We start from the raw sequence: 20,008 nt of genomic DNA, 5'->3' as shown, positions 1-20,008 counted from the left end.
CTATAACTAGTTTCAATCCAATGTTTTCTCAGACGTCCGCGTCAATTTGTTCCCGCCCATTTCAAATGTTTTGACTGTAAGAGGTGAAATTGACACAAGATCTTGCTAAATGGGTTGGTCTATATAAATGTGCCAATCAGATTCTTTGTTGCTAATCGCAGTTGAAATACACACCGATTAGAAAGTGTCACCACTCGACGCAATGCTCCATCGGCCGTAGCGTGTAGATTTTGTATATGTTCGATTTGTAATTATAAAGCAGGGAAAAAATCAATCGATAAGCGAGTAACCGTTTACTAATTTGACAACACTTATATATATCATTGTCTTTCACTGATTGGCATCTATTGTAATTATGTTACATTAAAAGTTTAAAATTTATCAATTTAAACTTAACTAGAGCCTGTCCCCCTTTTTTGCGCAGCAAAGATTTTTCTTAAATATACATACAAAAAACTGAATTAAGATGAAATTGCCCCCCCCCCCCCCAAAAAAAAAAATGGGAGCATACAAAAATTTAAATTGAAAATAAGGATATTATCGTAAAATTGAAGTTAAAGGTATACTACCCCCCCCCCCCCCCGGGTTTTTTTTTGCTTGTCAAGATTTTTGGATGAGTCTGCCCCCCCCCCCCCCCCTTTCAAAAACGATGTTACGTGCCTGTACCTTGATGTAAAAAAAGAGAGTTATAAACATTGATACAGCAACATTGAAATAATCCGGGATATAAAGATTAGTGCAATGATGAACAGACGCACCGTAACCTATTTATGACAATGTCCTGGTCACCGTAACACAATTTATGCAAAATCCCGGAAAAAGTTTGTGATTGCATTTCACTTCGGCATGCGTCTTTGACACCCTCCTATACATTTTAAAGATGCATCACAAACCATGGGGTTTATCCCTGGTTTTATGCCTCTTAGTTTCTGCAGTGGTACAGTGCAAAGATAGAGGTAAATAAAAGTTAAGAAATAATATTTTGACGTTGTTCCTAATGCCAATATTTTTTATTTGACAAATCATTAACGATTATCATTTGAACCCATAGGTGCCTACTATGACAATTCCTTTAAAACTTGGGAGCAGTCCTCTTTAAGTTGTCAACAACTTGGGGCCTGGGATGAAGGAGAGTTTAGCGTCCGAGGTATACGGGTTCCTCGACGTCCCCCGAACTACCCTCTAGATCAATTCTTCTGGATTGGAGCTCGGGTTCAACAGACTCCTTGGTTTACACATCAGGGTGAGAGAGAGAGAGAGAGAGAGAGAGAGAGAGAGAGAGAGAGAGAGAGAGAGAGAGAGAGATGTTCAAGCTTGAATTTTATTTTCAGGTTGTTTTGAGACACCCACGGCTCCAGTAAAACGTGACATTTCCAATGAGACGTTTCCCACCTTTTCTTGTTACTTATTCTGTGCCAGTTTTCAGGTGTATTTCACAATGGGCGTATCGGTAAGTGCATGGTGATTTAGTCCATTAATATTCTCAATATCAAAATTGTCTGTAGATATTTTCGTAGTCTCAGGTTTGTCTTTCTCTCTCTCTTTTTCATAAACACAGCACAAGACCTGTTATTGCTATGACGACGTAAATAAATATCGTCGTCGTGGCAACGAACAGTGTTTTTACATGACATTTCCAAACAACCCTGATGAACCCTACGGTGCTCCAAATCCTGGAAGTGTAGTGGTTTATGCATTCCGAAAGACGAGACCGGTAGCTCAAGGTAATCTTTTGATTTTTTCTTCTTCAAAAAATATTATAACTATATATTAAACGCCTAGGTGAATTTTCTGAATATCATAAATATCAATCAAATACAAGACAAATAGGTATATACAATTAAAATTCGGTTGATTAAGTAAAATACTATATACATTATTATTCTCGCAGTGTTATTCTTGCAAACATTTTTGCCTCGCGCCTTGGATACGCCCAGACAAAGTTGTGTTTAAAGCAGGCACGTAGCATGGGTTGGGTGGGGGGGGGGGGGGGGGGGGGGGGGGCAGGGGCATTTTTTCTCGCAACAACATTTTTATTTAAAATTTACATGTAACAATTTCCATTATCATGGAGTTGCCCCCCCCCTTTTTTGAGAGTATGTAAAAATTGATATGAAAATAAGGAAAGTAGGATTGAAATGGAAGTTATATATACTACGCCAGCCCCCCCCCCCCCCCCCCCCCTCCTTCCCAATTCCCTTTTTTTTTTCTTTTTTTTTTTTGCTTGTCAAGATTTTTTGAACGAGTCTGGTCCCCACCTCCAAAAATGAGGCTACGGGCCTGTAAAATGAGATAATTTAAGACTTTAAAAAATTATACCGTCTTGAATTCTCCCGCTGACAATGAGTGCAAAAGGGGCGAAAGTGAAACAGGGGCGATTATTTTCCTGTATTCAGTAAATACTTTTTTTGTAAAACATCACATCGACTTAAAGTTATATACCATTACCGAATCTAATATAAATATACATGTATATATTATTAGTTATCTAGGTCCAATCAAGGGTTACGGGGATTTACCCCGTGTTGTATTCCTGAGGCCGAATTTATTTCCTATATGTTATACAAGTTTTAAAATAATTTTGTTTCACATATAAGTTCGATACAAAGAACCAAAAGTTAATATTGATTGAAATTGATTGAAATTGTGCTGAAAATCATTTATTCACACCAATAACCAATAGCTAGAATTTTAAGAAACAGGGATTTTGACGCATTATCTATTCATTTTCATCATTGAACGTCACAATAATTTGACCAAATATATAAACAAGAAGTGCATTGTGACGTCCATTTTATTTAGCCCCGGCTTCAGCAGGTACAGTGTAATACGAAAATTTACACCCGGCTTGTAAACCAATCAGTTCTCGCGTTATAAGCGGTATAAGAAAATAATTTTTTTTCAACGTCGCACTTTATTTTGATGATGAATCGGTTGTCTTTGTAAGACTTGCAACAGAGCAACCATGCATGATACAATAATTGTGCGCTTGCTTAGCTAAATATTGTCAAACTAAAAACTTCATATATTTTTTTTATTTTCAGGAAATGACTTTGGGAATTGTGCCAGCTTCAGGTTCTTCGGAACTAGACCGGTTTTACACACATACTCCTCTTGTTTAAATAGAAAGGGGATGATCTGTAACAGTAAGTTAAAAAGCATCTGTACGGTTACATCTGTAACTAAATGGGTCTTTTTTCATGACGAACTATTCACACATTTAATTATAATCATAAGGCCTGTTAGTTAAACAGCATCTGTACGGTTACATCTAACTAAAAAGGTTTTTTTATGACTAACACATTCAATTATAATTATTGTGCCTGTAACTGTAGTTAAACAGTATATATACAGTTACACTCGTAACTTAAATTGTTTTGTTTTTTCAAGATTAATATTAACACATTTAAACATAATTATAATGTAGACGGCTATATAAGGAAAGACGCTAGCATATCCTGGGTAGAGGCAATCAAAAGATGTGGGACATTACAGACGAACCTTAATGGCTATTATAACGGTTTGACGCATTCCGTCAAATATTGGCCAATATGGACAGGGTTCTATAGACGAAGCATCGAAAAATGGACTCCTAATAGTAAGTAATCAAGACACCAAGAGAACTGGTAAGCGGTTAGCAAGGTTGTTGTCAAGTTGTTGAGAATATTTGCATCAATATTTTCATTTAATTTGATTATCCAGTTAATCATTTTCAGGAAAGTATTGGTCCATACCCCGCTACAATAACTTAAATATGTACAGAATTATTCATAGTAAGGATACATGTATATATTCTTATCAGATGTTACCCTGTTGTCTGGCCCATCGGTTTTATGAAAACTAGAACCGTTGCTAAAAATAGAACAGATTGCGGGAAACGATGCTTTTTTTTATACAATACTAGCGTGAAAGCGTGAGATTTGACTTTTAGAAAATAATTGTTTTGACTAATTAACGAATTTTTTTTGAAAACAAAATATTTCATGTTACACTTGCTTATTTATTAATTTAATAAAACCAATAAGATAAAAAAAAACAAAACCAAATTTCCAGTCGATGAGAGAAGATAAGTTCTTGAAATTGTATGTACGATCAGAATTCTCTGAAATATTGATATTATTTATCCTTTAAAGGTTTATGTGGCGTATATATTTAATTGCATAACAAAGATACGGTACGGCAAAAAATACAAAAGATTTTAATAAACCCCGTCTTACATCCATTTCGGTCTATCAACAACAATGACGATGACGAGAAAGATAAGTTTTCCGTCAAGTTTGACAGATTTGGCAAAGAAAGAAAAAAGAGACAGACTGACAAGGATAGGAACAAAGGGAAGATTGTCATTGGAGACAATGTAGATTAATGGAATATGAATTAAAGCCGAATTAAACTTAAGTTTTTATCATGAAGTTGTAGAGGATTTGCTAGTCAGGTTCATGCTTCATGTGTTCCATGTCTTTACTTTTAAGTTATAAACCACGAGTGGATTTTTGTTTAGAGGAATTTTCGAATAAAGAATAAATACACACTGTCAAGGCATTCATTAATCCCTCAGTGAGAGTGGGTATATTTACACAGTATACCGTGTCGATGATCCTATAAAAGTCGTGTTTCATCTTTATTACACTTAATTAACAATAAATATCGTCCTACATTAATGAATATCGGAATAATATTGCTTCGAGTATCATCTGATATAAGAATTATCTAATTTAAGACATGAAAAACGTGATTCTAATTCGTAAACAAACTGTTCTTCCATCGTGTTTTCAATGCTAGGTTTTCCCGCACTCATGCGCAGTTGCGTTATAAATGGCGGATCACATTATTATTCATCAGACGTGTAGCAAAGTTTTGAGACAAATAACAGAACATGTTTTAAGGGCCTAGAGGTTGTGAAACGTCTAATTATAAGTAGCATGATGTATATTTTTACTTTAACTCATGTCAAAAATTTACCCAGAATACGGTTTACTTTAACAGGTAAAAGGTTATATCAGGGAGACAACCTTCATTCCATTCACTGTGTTGCGGTCAAGGTCAATAATGACGGGACCCTTTATCAGATCACATACCCACAACTCTGTACAAAATCTCTGCCAACTTTATGTGAAAAATCCACAAGAGGTATGACGTGTATTTTCTTGTATACAGTTGCCGTTGACACTGCACATAAGAAGAGTAAAGGAAAATGTTCAACTTTTACAGCTAAAATATTTTGATTTTTTTTCTCTGCTAAATATTTTAAAGTTTAAGAAAGATCTGATGGTTTATTTGTTGACGATCCTTAAGATAGATCTTTGTCGACAGCCTAGCCTCGTGGAGTCCTAATCAGTTTGCATGTTATAGGTTATTCGTTCTATTTTGCTCTTTTGACCGAAATTCCACGTGTTCTCTGTTTGTTTTAGTCGATGGAAATTGGGCGCCGTGGGGTGTGTGGAGCCAGTGTCCAGTCACATGTGGAAGGGGTACAATACAACGAAGTCGCGAATGTACAAACCCACCACCAAAACACGGAGGGAGCGACTGCGTGGGAGATGCTGTCGAATCTAAACCGTGTAACACAGATCCCTGTCCAGGTACACTATATTAAAACGGTGAATTATCATGCTATGAAAAAGTAATACAAAGTTTAGACGTCCGTATTTTTCTAAAACAAAAATCTAGTTGACGGCAATTGGTCATCTTGGAGTCCATGGGGAAACTGTTCATCTGACTGCGGGAAAGGTGAACAATGGCGCAGCCGGGAATGTAACAACCCCAAACCTGAACACAATGGGAAGGACTGCGAGGGTGACGAGAGGCAACGCCAGGAGTGCATCGGGTGTCCATGTATGCTCCTTTAGTAAAGCAGAGAATTATTTTTTTTTAAATATAAATCAATGCTTATCGCTTATTAGTATATGCTTCGGCTGATATAGCTTTGCATTCAATGACGACATTTTCTAATCGGTGTATATTTCAATTGCGATCCGCGACAAAGAATCTGATGGGCCCGTTTTCATAGACCCGCCCATTAATCAAATGCATGTAGTTCGAGAACATGATTCCTCACATGGAAACAAATGTCGAAGATAAAAGCCCTTAAAAAGTTGTACATACGGGGCGATTTTACATACATGTACATGTGTCATTGATGTTAGTGGGAAAAAAAAACAAAAACAAAGAAGAGGTTCTTTAAAAGCAGGTGCATATTGTTTAAAGTCACAGATTGTACTTCGCTTATCGAATAAGGGCTTACTATACCGTGAAATATTTTCTCAAATCAGCAGAAAATTACTTGATTATGATAGATATCTTAATGAATAAGAAGTATTTAAGTCTGATAGGAAAAAAATTGCAATTTTGGATGAAAAATTACATTTCCAAAAATCATGAACAAAAGCTCCAGGCGGATTCGAACTCATGATCTGCAGTTCAATACTTTAACCACTGCGCTAGGTCGATATACAACCCAATCGTAAGATTTTAAAAGATTAGTGAGAATGTTTCTTGACTTGTTGCAATACTGATGTTGTCATAGGCAAAATCCCATCGTGAGCCCTGGACCGGTAAATGTCCGAGTTAAAATAAACTGGCGACTTCGAGAGAATAATGACGTATATCTCCACTATTTTAAGACCTATCAACTTGAAATTCGGCATGAGTGTATCTTATACATTCCTTTTCTGAAAAATACATGCATATTGCGAGTGTTTTAAGAATTCATTGATTTATTAGGCTTTTATAGCGAGCTGGTAGTGTTTTATCTGGGTCAGAGTTCGACCCCTTTCTTTATTTATGGTTACATTGAAATTAATGTTAAAACGGGCTTGGCCCCTGTGAACAAAACATTTAAATCGCCATTTTGTGACGTAGTGTCTTAAAAAGTATAAGTGTAGGTGTAGTGAGGTACCTTAAGGTGGTATGGGACATCTGTCGATATTAATATGGATTAACGTTCATTAAAATTTAAGTACTTTCACCGGTTTAGAATTTTCAAATTTAACAATATTTAACCAAAAAAAAAGGTTTAAATTTTGTCTAGAAATGTTAAAGGATGACTGCACTTAAAGCCGGGTTTTGGGTGTTTTTTGGTCGCTTCTGTTGCGTTTATTTCTTATTCTAATATCACTTTTGTTTAATATTTTATTAAAGACTCTTGTCAATTTCCAACATAAATTAATATTTTAGACTGAGATAGAATTAATTCATTTAATGTTTTTCTCCTTACAACTTTGGAAAAAAAAAAAGAGAATTGTCGCTTTTCTGCCCTTAATCGAACATAAAACTGAAATTAATAAGCGTAAGAGGTGGAGCTGGCATTATCAGATGGTACTAAAATTAGACTAGCATGAATAACAATGCCATGTATAAAATTTTTGAGATCACTCTTTCACCATAGCCCTTTCTATTTAATATGGTACAAGTATACTATTTACTATGGTTCCAACAATAAGACCACGTCCACACAAGTTCAGAAGACTTGAAATCAATGCTTGACAACTTAACGTGTTCGAAAACATTGTTCTAGCTTGCACATAACACGCTACCTACCTTACACGTCACGTGATAGAATTTTGTATTCACAAAGTTACCTGAGGTTAGAAACCACCTTAATGTGAAGAAATTGGTTAGAAACTATAAATAGACCCGCCCATTGAACAAATTCATGGATGCCTAGAACTTGGGAGACAAACGTGGGAGAAAGAAAGTTTTGCTTGCCAGTTGAAAATTACAGAGTTATTTTAGAACAAAGGAAGCAATATCAACGAACAACAAATGTAAAGGATGTCAGAGATTAACCCCCCCCCCCCCATAACCAAAAGAAAAAGCAACCTCGGGCTAATATAGGATGCGATATAAAAATTACCATGTAATAATCTTTATTATACATGTATATTTCTAGCGGCGAAAATAATCTACGTTAGACTGAAAATGCTGAGCGTACGCGTCACAAAACACGTTGCATTCATCAACCATTATGTAGAGAGATTGATCGGAATTACCAATAGAATGAAGGTGCGTTCAGAGTTCCGCAGATTGTTACAACCGGCAAGTTCGGTCACCAATATCTTCAATTGGTTACAAATAGTAGCAATTGGTTACCAATGTTGACTATTGGTGTACTTTCAATCTTAAATGGGGTCACCAAATTCACCAGCAGTCTAGAGCTTAGGTAAATTTGGTAGGTGACTTTATTATGCTATTCAACATAGCGCGATGTAAGAAATCTAGAGAGACCATTGTAAATAATGATTTGTTTGAGTAAAATATGTAAACATCTTGTTGCATGAATATCTTGAATACAAACAAAGGCAACTTAGGGCTCCTAGAGCCTGTGTATGTATCTACATGTAGGAACGTTTGAAAGTAAGTGTATGTTATATATATACTGACGTACATCAGTAAAGATAACTGTTTTCATTGGCTCAGATTGTTTTTCATTTGCTTGCATGATAGGAATAGAAAGTAGAGTTCGAGAAACGTGGCCATGTCGTTTTATAAATGAAATCGATCTTTTTGGAGACAAAACCACTTTGTTTATATGCGACTTCCGGAATGCATAATATTTCAACCTTTTTCTAAACACCCGAAAAATCGACACATAGAATTTTTTAAACGAATTTATTATAATGAAGAAAATATGTCAGAGAACTAGCCACGGTGGTAAACACGATGCGCTTTTTCTTCAGAAAAACACAATCCGCGATGAACGAAAAATGAGTCCCATTTGGTAGGTAAAACAGGTATACCATTTGGGCATTTAACCAACTACCAAACGGGGGGTTGTGCCCAACCTGTTTAAAGTATGTTGCAAGTGCATCAACTTTTGGTCATTTTGCGCAGATTAACAATCAGCTGTCTGATTTACCGAAGTCTATCTTTGATTTGATACGTATTTTAATTTCAAAATACAGGCAATAATTCCCCTCAAGTTAAAAAGCAAAATGGAAATGAAACAAAAATAAAAATAAGCTTAAACCACCGTCACAAGTGAAAATTTCAATGCATTGAAATACTTAACCTCAATTTACTTCACCAAATCGGCACAAATATATTTTGCAATATTATACAAATATTGACTGGGGTTGAGTGCAACATTGATTATATTAGCCCCCGAGGGATGAAATATTACCTGACGCGAAGCGGAGGGCAATATTTTCGTCCCAAGGGGGCTAATATAATCAATGTTTCCCGAAAACACAGTCAACATTTGTTTTGTTATATGAAGAAACAACCAAAATTTAAGAAAATAATTGAAAACAGATCGCCATAATTTTCTCAGCTCAACAAAGAATTCACAAATTCAATTTTGTGCAAAGTTCATTTCCAAAATATCCTCAGCATCAAACGGTCACTGGTGTTATTCTGCCAACCGGAAGAATTAGCATACAGATGTTCTACCTGATTTTACTTCACAGTAATTCGCAAATCCTTATATCCGTTATGATAGCGAACCATCGAATTGCGCATCCGTTGTTTACTTGCATTGACTGACTGTCTATTATGACGTCACGCGCTAGCGCATCATGGAAAATATGCCAGCAGAGCAATTGCTATTCATAACGCCATGTTCACTAAATAATCGTTGTTTATTACTTATATTTGCATTTTACCACTCGCAAATACGCTGTATTAGCCTAGACCTTAACATTTAGCTATCGCATCAAAAATAAACATTCAGACTGTAATGTATCTTTTTAATTCACAAAGATTTGTTGACAGAATCAATGATTTGTTATAACAGCAACTCCCTTAAAATGTTATTATAAGACATGTTTTAATTAAATACATCAATTTTATGGAGTTGGAGGAAAAACACATGATGTATCGTATAGTTGTTTAAATCTATAACGTCCTGTAGCCCTTTTCACAAAGAATCTTAAGGTTTTGTGTAAGATTTCAACTTAAGAATATCTTACGAGAAATCTTAAGTGCTTTTTACGAACATATTCGTAACAGGTTTCACTTAAGAATTTACTTACGAGTTATCCTTTCCCTGGCAACGATTTGAATTCACTGAATAATTCTTATAAAACAGGAGCAACATATAAATAAACTGACATTCTCTACAAAAGGATGCAAAACTGAAATTATATACCACTTACATCGAGTGAAATCAATGTGATGTAGTAGAAACCAAAATATGACGTCACAATCACAATGTGTGTTTAGTGTGACGTAGGAAAATCTTACGAGAAAAAGAGCTAGAGCCACGAAGCATCAAAAAATGCCCTATCATTAAAAATTACCATATTTTGGTAAAATATAGGGTAGAATCTTAGCTTTTCATAACTGTTTTTCTTTTTTCGATATCTATCATACTTTTTTTATAAACGGAGTTTACAATATGGCATTGTTTTGATGAAAAATGTAGAACAGACGTCATGTTTGTTAAGTAACGTCATGAAATGATAAAACTACGTATGACTTGAATCTAATAAAATAAACCAAAAAAAAAAACAAATAAAATTATCATGTAGACATTATAATTAATTTATGAAAATAAATTTATTGATGAAAATAGCATGAAAAGCTTATTTACAATATAGTTTAAAACATATTACAGGGACCAGTGCTGAAGGTCAATATAACGGCGGTACATTTAAATATGTCGGTGTCTTAAAAGTTCTTTTTTCTGCAATTTGAAACTGCATGAAGTAATGCCGATGATGCGCAATGTATAACTGAGTATTAATCATTGAATTCTACCAATGTAATCACAAATTATTAAAAATAAACATATAAATAAGACAGAGATACGGTAATTGAATTTAATAGAGATATATGTAATCTCGAATTTTGATGCATTACTGTAACAGTCTGTGTGCATTATTCTACATGATTATTTTACTTGTTTCAAGGCTTCGATATTTTCACCCAATCCTGGCGCTTTACAGCAGTTAGATGCCAGGGTTCAGTTCTTTGAAATGTTTTATTTTCCCAGTTTCCCGTGGGCTCACCGTGCGTTCATGTGCGCTCACCGTGCGTTCATGTGCGCTCACCGTGCGTTCACTTGCGCATTCCGCTCCGCTCCGTTCCCGCTCATCGTTCACAAATCGCCCACCGTGCGTTCACAAAGATTTCGCCTTGCACGCACTGCGTTCGTTCAGTGTTCACTAATCTTACTGTTTAGTCAGATAATATTATATTTAGGCTTATAACAATACGAACATGTCGTTTAATGTTATCAACGAAACACAATGTAACAATACCGCCCGGGGCACTCCGAATAATAATCACCTTGCGTTCACATAGAGTACATATATCGTTCAACGTTCACTTTGCGCTTGCGTTTGCGCTCTGCGTTCGCTCTCAGTTCACCGTTCATAAGCGCTATCCAAATTCGGCTCAGCGTGCACTCGCCGTTCGTTTAGAGTGCACTCACCGTTCACAAACTGTTCAAGTGAAAAATAAAACCCTTTAGCGACTGTGTATATGTAATGGATGTACTAGAATGCCGAAAGCAGTTCTGTATGGAATAATATAAAACAGTTTCGAGGCCCGTTATAGGGCCGAGAACAGTGATATTTTTCATACAGAAGTGTTTGAGGCATATATAGCCATTGAATATCATTGTTGATTCCTGAGACAGCCCGAAATTAAAAAATAACAGTGCTGTAACCACTGATAATGGTCTGATATTAAGAAGCTCTCTAATATATCGGACTGTCACAAGTAAATTTTTTGACTGCTGGAACAAGGGAATGACATTACAGCAGTGTTTTAATGTTCATTGATTAAATGAAAAAAGAATATCGATTTCTTTAAAAATATTCTTATGGAGTTAATTATTCCTTATAAATGTCATAACGTCTATTCATTTATATTTCATTTTTTCTAGTGATTTTCATGTCCTTTGAGAATTGTTACAAGTGATAAGCTATCCGTAAATGTCTTGAGAATTAAGATCATATTTCAGAGAGAGAGAGAGAGAGAGAGAGGGAGAATGTAGGTTTATTATTTTGAAGCGAAGATAGGTTAAAATGAACATTTTTATTTAAAACATCAAGCAGTAGCACATAAATAATGTTGTAAAATTGTCTTGAAAAGTCGAATTCATAGCAAGCATGTAGAATCGTGTTATCATATCTATAGATTTGTTGTGAACTCGGCCGTAAATCGATTTTTTTCAGAGGGTTGGGAAGGGGGGGGGGGGTGTTGAATGGAAACAAATACTGTTTTAAATCTCTCCGTACTCATCGTTGTTTTTTTTTTTAAAGAAAGGGCCCGGCAATCTGATTTTTTTCTATATTCCATACAAGAAAAACTTTAATTAGATTTAATACGCATAAAATAATCAAAGATGATTTCAATCGAGAATTTTATAGGCAAAAGTAAGTCACCGATGTACACACATTTAGGGTGATTTTTTATTTTATTGGACAAATTATCAACAAACACATCGCAATTAGGATTAGATTTCTATATAAAGCACATGCTGATAATGTATTTTAAGCTGTGTATACCAAAAGCCGTCTTCATCGAAACGGACACAATCGATCTTTTAAGAAAGGAGTGTAACTGCATATATTTACATTCTACTGTGTTTTCCCATTAAATTCCGTGATGTTTAAATGCCTCTAAATGCAACAAGTAGTCAAAGGTCAAATTGACGAGTTTTATTATGACGTCACAAACGTTGAGCGCTGTAAACCGCAACGTCACAAGCGAAAATCAAAGTTCACGCTTGTGGCTGTTACTGTGGCTCTTCCATTAATGTTAACTTACCCTTAGGATAAGATCGGAATTTTAAGATATAATTCACATTTGCAGACAAGGCAAGAAGTTAAAAAATGTAAATATAAGCATTAAATCATGATTTTTTGAAGTATACACTCTCATAACTGCCGCGGTGTGTGCATACAAATTTTCATAACGCGCTAACGCGCGTTACTCAATTTGTATGCACACACCGCGGCAGTTATGAGAGTGTATACTTCAAAAAATCATGATTTAATGCTATAGTAACGGTTCACCGGAAATACATTGACCACGCGACAAATCAACACTGATTAACAGGTGGCTGATAAAGAAAAGACGTATGCATTTGCAAAATTTTTTTACGCAAGGGACGATTGGCTTAATATTCAATTACGGCTGTACTTAGGAATTAAATAATCAAGTTTTTTGACGGAATAAATTAAGTTTAACATATATGTACATGTTTTCATGTGATGTCGACTGTCTTTCTCCCGCGGTATTCAGGAACACGTGCTTGTGTGAAAAAAATCTCTTGCATCTTTCCTTTCGTTTAATGCATTTCACCGTTTGACAAAAAACCCACAACTAGCTACGTATATATGCTATCGCTTATTCTACATAAAGGTATAGGAGTAGGCCTATATATTTACTTACGTACGTACAATGTTAACTTTGCCAATTAATTTTTTTTCTGTTTATAGCAATCTTCATGTATCTCATATTCTACTGCAATTGAATAATACCGTGGTACATAGAAATAATGCTTTTTATAAATGCATACTTTACTGGTCAATTCTATTGGCAAAATACTGAAAGAACTCAAGATTCCATGTACAGATTCAACTGACGTCGCAAACGTCAAACTATGACGTCATTGATGATGCACGATGTAAGCATGAATACACAGTTTAAAATTACTAGATAAAACATGTTAAAGTTCAGATTATATGCATTTCTTCCTCAAATATTTAATAAAATGATGATTTTGTAAATAATCACAAATAATTCTTTATCATTATTAATTAAATTCTGCTATTTCAATAAAAAGGAAGCAAATAATTACCCTAAAATAGAGTGGTCAGGGTTATTTTCTGTTATTAAAATTTTCAAAATATGTAAAATACACATTGGCCACACTTGAGTACCTCTACGAAATTTTGCAGGTGGAAGCATTTATGCAATATCTCTCAGTTTTAAAAGTTTCAAAGAGGTACTCAAGTGTGGCCACATTCAAATTTGGGAAATACTGCAGTAAAATCTACAATTTTCAGCTATTTTTAACGATCATAGTATGTTTGATGATGCGCATGTGCTAAACGGTTGGGCCGAAGTGAAAAAAATTCATATGCATAGAAGCAGAATATTGTGCCCTACATTATAAGTAATTACAATTTGTATTGTTTCAAACTTGAGTTTTGTGAAAATTTTAAGGCACATTTTGATGCTTCGTGGCTCTAGCTCTTTGCCGTAAAAATTTTTGGAGAATTTATTTGTGTATTTTTCTCAACAATAACTGCTATATAATGCGAAATAACGGTATAATGCGGCTCAAAACATTAAATTTTGCTGTTTTTCTTGTATATTTTACATAATACGATTATTATTTACAGTTTTGAAATACTTACGAGAGGGTATGTGCTATCGTAAAGTTACGACAAATTTTACACGTAAGAATCGCTTAAGATATTTTGTGAAAAGGAACAAAAACTTAAGTTTTCACTTACGATTAAAATAAATCGTAAGATTTTTTGTGAAAAGGGCTACTGGAAAATATATGACGTCACACCTTTATGACGTCATAGTATACGGACAGAGCAATTGCGATTATAGAAAAATAACTGCAGTTCCTCCGTATGGTCTTACAGTGGGAAAGAACAATGGATATGCAAATATATAAGAAATAAACAACGTTATTTAGTGAACATGGCGTTATGAATAGCAATTGCTCTGTTGGCATATTCCATGATGCGCGCTAGCGCATCATGGAAAATATGCCAGCACAGCAGTTGCTATTCATAACGCCATGTTCACTAAATAATCGTTGTTTATTACTTATATTTGCATTTTACCGCTCGCAAATACTCTATAATAGCATAGACCTGACATTTAGCTATTACATCAAAAGTAAACATTTAGACTGTAATGTTTCTTTTTAATTCACATAGATTTGATAACAGAATCAATGATATGTTATAACAGTAATTCTTTTAAAATGTTATCAAAAACATGTTTTAATATTTCATGTAAATACGTCAATTTTAATCGAGTTGGAGAAAAACACATAATGTATCGTATAGTGGTTTAAATCTATAACGTCATGGAAAAGTATATATAACGTTACACCTTTATGACGTCATAGTATACTGACAGAGCAATAATTGCAGCTCCTCGGTATGGGTTTACAGTGGGAAAGAACAATGGAATTGCAAATATAGAGTTATATAGTGAGAATATACTTATGAATATAACAAAGGTAGATATGTGATAAATTGTGCCCTTTTTTGTTTTAGTACATATTTCCTTTGTTTTTATTTTTATTATATTTACTAACCATATCTGAGTTTCAAGCTTCGAGTACTGAAGAGTACTGTCTTTTGTTTTACACATTTTGAACATCATTATTAGTACTTGAAGATTTTTTTCTCAATCAATCTTCACTTACTAATAATCAACGAAAATTCCTTTAAAAAATCCGGAAATCATCTTGATTTTTTTTTTTATAGATTTTACAATCTTGCGCATGCGCATTACACGGGAAGCTCTTTAGTTTATGTTTCCACAATATCTTATTTGCATGGATAAATTCAGAAACGATATTACAAATACATGTAAATTTTCATTGAAAATTTGTTATATACACAACTGTATTCTATATTCTGTTCATCAAATTAAGGATATACGGGAGATAACTCTAACTCAGTGCATTTAATATGAAAAATCCCGAGAGTTTCGAATGTCAACATGGTGTGTAAATTCGAAGCAAGTAAAAACGTTGGTGAAAAAGTGCTGAATTCTTCAAAAATATGAATTAAATTTTTAGATGAAAGATATCTACAGCCTCAAAATGGTTTGTTATGAATAATTGAACTGTTTTTTTCATTGCAGCTTTATTACTTTTCTAAAAAAATCGTTTGGGAGCGATTCTGCTATTGTTTTTGCTACATTACGGATATATGGGAGGCATTTTAACTATGGCGATGGCCTGTCCCGAGACACAGTTAGATTACATGTATTCTAACTAAGCAAAGCGAAGTGAAATTAATAGCGTTATTGTAGGCTTAAAGCTTGGTCATGTATTTCGTATATGTCCAAAATCATATGCAATTATCGTAGATCTATTACTTCTTACTTCGAATTATCTCATTTCTAAACCAATTTTTTACATACTCCCAAAAAAAGTGGGGGGCCAACTTCATGATAATTCAATTTTTACTATGTAAATTTTAGAAAATTGTTTTGTGCGAGAAAAAGGGAGGGGGCCTGGTCTCTGCCCCCCCCCCCCCAATGCTACGTGCCTGCAATGTCAACCTATGCACGGGTCAAAGTCTAGTTATTATTATGAGGATAAAAGCATTATCGTTGGTCTTAGAAAACATTGCAGTGGAAAATCATCTTTGTAGCCATTTGTTGTTTTTGAATAAAGGTGAAAATAATGGGTGTGCCTTAGTACAATTGAGCGATATGGCTGACAATGCATTGACCAGAATTATTCATGTAGCTCTTTAATATATCATGATGAATTTCGAGGTAAATTGATGTTCTTTCAGACTAAGAGTGTTGCGAAATAAGGTTAATCACAGATCAGTTTTGAACTAACGAAAGCCCATTAAGCTCATTTTCGTAGGAAAACCAATTTTTTTCCGAGAAAAAACGCAAACTTTCGCGATTAAGCGCGTAAATTTCGCGAATTCACGCTAAACTAGCTCTCGTATTAAAGCGAAATTTTCTTGATATAACGCGAACTTTCGCGATTTAACGCGTTAGATTCGCGAATTATGAAATATGAAATGACAATATTTTTATAAACGTTTCCCGTTTATTTGCAAAACAAACGCGTTTTTTTTTAAATAACTCGAAACTTTCGCGTTTAATAGCGAAAAATACACGTTTATTCGCGACAGCAACGCGTTAATTCGCGAAATTTTTGCGTTTTATATCGAAAGTTTCGCGTGTTTGCCAGAAAAAATGTATGTTTGAAGGCACATGTACACTTGTAAAAGTAAGTGTGTCATAGATCCATTGACGTTCAATAAAATGCAATTTCTGTAATATTTTTTAATATTTGTTATGAATTCTTTGGATTAAGCTACAATTCATAACTATCCTCGTTAAAATTGAATTGATGCGTTAAAAATGATTGAATTTATCGATGAAGCACTAATCAGAAAAAATGAAATCGCAAATTGTGTACCTGGTGAAAATATCAATGGACAACAGCGTGTTTTGTTTCCACCACAAAAATCCCCCACAAAGTGATTGTTGCATGAACTTTATAGGTCAAATATTGCAGTGATTTAATTAGATTTTGCAGTCCTGGTATAAAGTTAAAACGTCACATCTGGCAGTTGGGGAAGAAACTATCCATACACGAAAAAGGTGCGGGCATTAAATTTGAATCAGCCAATTAAATGCTTCTTTTTTTTAAACTCCAACATGTGATTTGGCCTGCATGTTACACTAAAAAATGTCGTCATTCAAAGAATCGCTATATCGACCGAAGTGTGTACTTTCATGCAAGATTTGCGATAAAGTTAACGAGGCCGAGTACAGTTGGAATGCGCATGACTTTGTGTATATTTCTAATTTTAATGCATCCGCAGGTGCAAATTTATAACTTTCTTGAATTATGTTATGTGCAAAATTAAAATTATATGTAAAGGTTATTAGTTATAATATGTGGTTTTATGAATTTGATAGGGTAAAAAGGCGCTTTCGCATTATAGTTTCCCGCTTCTTTTTTATAAACTATGCATTAAGCGAAAGAAAAAAATATGATAAGCTTATATATTCGAGGCGGCGATGGATTTTAAAAATAAGAATTTATTGACAAAGCATTGAGAGTAGCATTTTCGGAAAAGTTTTATTAGGTAAAAAAAAATCATTTTTATAAGCCAAGACATACCACAATATGCCATTTTTTTGGGGGGGGGGGAGGGGGGGAGGCATCTTTGATATTATCCGTAGAACAAACCATTAGGTAAACTTTTTAATTAAATTTTACTAGTTGGTAAATTTTGAGCCCACCTGAGCTTTTCTGATCACATTTTGCCTGTTGTCCGTCTGTCTGTCTGTTTGTCTGTCCGTCTGTCCTTAAATTGTTCACACTTTCAACATCTTCTGCAGAACCACTGGACACATTTCAACCAAACTTGGCATAAAGCACCCTTAGGCAAAGGGAATTTTGAGTTGTGAAAATTAAGGATCACAACTTTTTCAAACGTAGATAATTAGTAATTAATTAAAAAGAAAATGAGAAAATTTTAAAAATCTTCTTCTCAAGAACCACATTAGTAGGACACTTATGTGAAAGCATCCTCAGGGAGTGTAAATTCAAAGTTGTGAAAATCATGGTGGGGCCACAATTGGGGGTCGATTTTTTCATAGGAATACGAATCTCGTATATAGAGATCTTCTTCTAAGAAACTAATCAGCCAGGAAAACTGAATCTTGAGTAGACGCATCCTGAGGTAGGGTCGATTCAAAGTTGTAAAAATCATGACCTCCGGGGGTAAGGTGGATCACACTGGGGGATAGAATTTTTATATTTTAATATAAGTAAATATTTAAAAATCTTGTTCTCAGAAACTTATCAGCCTGGAAAATTGAAACTTGTGTGGAAGCATCCTCAGGTAGTGTATATTCAAAGAATAAATATCATGACCTATGTGGGTAGGGTTATGCCACAAAGGGGGATAATTTTTTTTTTACATAGGAATTTGTAGAGGAAATATTTGAAAATCTTCTTCTCTGAAACCAATTAGTCAGGAGAGCTGAACTTGTGTGGAAGCAACCTCAGGTGGGGAGGATTCAAGTTTGTTTAAATCATGATCCCTGGGGGTTAAGGCCACAATGGGAGATGTGAATTTTTACATAGATATATATAGAGAAAAGTCTTTAAAAATTTTCTTCCCAAAAACCAAACTGCCAGAATAATGTGAAAGCATCCTCAGGGTAGGGTAGATTCAAGTTTGTATAAATCATGATCTCGGGGGTGGGGGGGTAGAGTGGGGATACAACAGGAGGTTGAATTTTTACATACATGTAGGAATATAGAGAGAAAAATATTTAAAAATCTACTAAAATTTGCATAGAAAAGCTGTCATTTTAGTGAAAGCAACCTCAGATAATGTAGATTCAAATTTGTTAAAATCAAAATCTTGAGGAGTAGGGTGGGGCCACATTAGGAATTCAATTTTACAAAGGAAAAACATCTGAATTATTCACTAAAACTGAAATGTTAAATACATTGTATATAGTTTTACTTATATTAACATATTGCTAATTATTGAAAATCGTTTAGACTTCGGCCCCTGGACGATTCGTGGGCCTCACAAGGGGTTCAGAGGTTGAGTAGGTTTATATTCCATATATAAACGATTGTTATGGATCTTTTTGAGAACTGCAATGCTCAACTTGTAATATTACTATAAAATCATCCTTTAAGAAAAGGGACATGATTATGGACATAAAAATATCCAGGGGAAAAATGGATTTTTATTTATACAGGATCTACGTGCATTATACTACATTGTCCAGATATTTTGTATTATGACTCCATCAAGTTGATCCTATCATTCGTATTGTTGCTCACGTGAGCGATGTGGCAAATGGGCCTCCTGTTACAATAGTTGTTATATATTTGAAAGAAATATCTAGGGTAGAAATGAAAAATATAAGGAAAATGTGAAAATTTTGCGCTTTTCAACAAATTATTAATGGGACCCATAGAAAAATGTGTTAACCTTCGAAACCACCCCTTTATAAGAAATTAGGGTGGTAAATAAATGCATTTTATCAAAATATCAAGGGTAGAAACATTTAGACTCGGTCTAGTTAAAATGCAACGTTTACCGTTCACGCTTTCCATATTTTAAACACTTGCAAAGATGCTAGAGGAAAATGATTATTCATAATTTTTGCAATTTTTGCTTTAACCAGTTAAAAAAGAACTTACATCGTGGTCGTCATGGTCCACGTGCCCTGTTACCTGTGGTGATGGAATTCAGTCAAGAAACAGACGATGTGATCTAAAAGATGATGAAAAACATCTGTGTGGTTATGAAGAAAACGAGAAAAGGAAATGCAAAACAAACATAGA

The 20,008-nt window shown here is 34.5% G+C and overlaps 1 protein-coding gene across 1 annotated transcript; it reads left to right on the top strand.

The window, feature by feature from the left end:
• Nucleotides 1-3,060: 3,060 nt before the first annotated feature.
• LOC128180587 (thrombospondin-2-like) lies at nucleotides 3,061-5,944 on the top strand. The gene is made up of 5 exons (XM_052848710.1): nucleotides 3,061-3,146; nucleotides 3,428-3,598; nucleotides 4,987-5,130; nucleotides 5,412-5,582; nucleotides 5,671-5,944. The coding sequence occupies exons 1-5, from the start codon at nucleotides 3,134-3,136 to the stop codon at nucleotides 5,847-5,849; spliced, it is 678 nt and encodes a 225-aa protein (XP_052704670.1). The 5' UTR covers nucleotides 3,061-3,133; the 3' UTR covers nucleotides 5,850-5,944.
• The last annotated feature ends 14,064 nt before the right edge of the window (nucleotides 5,945-20,008 follow it).

This window comes from Crassostrea angulata, chromosome 4 (genome assembly GCF_025612915.1).
Source record: "Crassostrea angulata isolate pt1a10 chromosome 4, ASM2561291v2, whole genome shotgun sequence".
Lineage (NCBI taxonomy): Eukaryota > Metazoa > Mollusca > Bivalvia > Ostreida > Ostreidae > Magallana > Magallana angulata.
The sequence above is the reverse complement of the archived record's forward strand: the minus strand, read 5'-3'. Positions and strand labels throughout refer to the sequence as shown.

Bases quoted from the DNA above. Each gene is read 5' to 3' on its own strand.
- LOC128180587 (XM_052848710.1), top strand. The intron at 3,599-4,986 runs GTAAGTAATCAA...TTACTTTAACAG, and splicing joins CGAAAAATGGACTCCTAATA to GTAAAAGGTTATATCAGGGA. The intron at 5,131-5,411 runs GTATGACGTGTA...TGTTTGTTTTAG, and splicing joins ATGTGAAAAATCCACAAGAG to TCGATGGAAATTGGGCGCCG.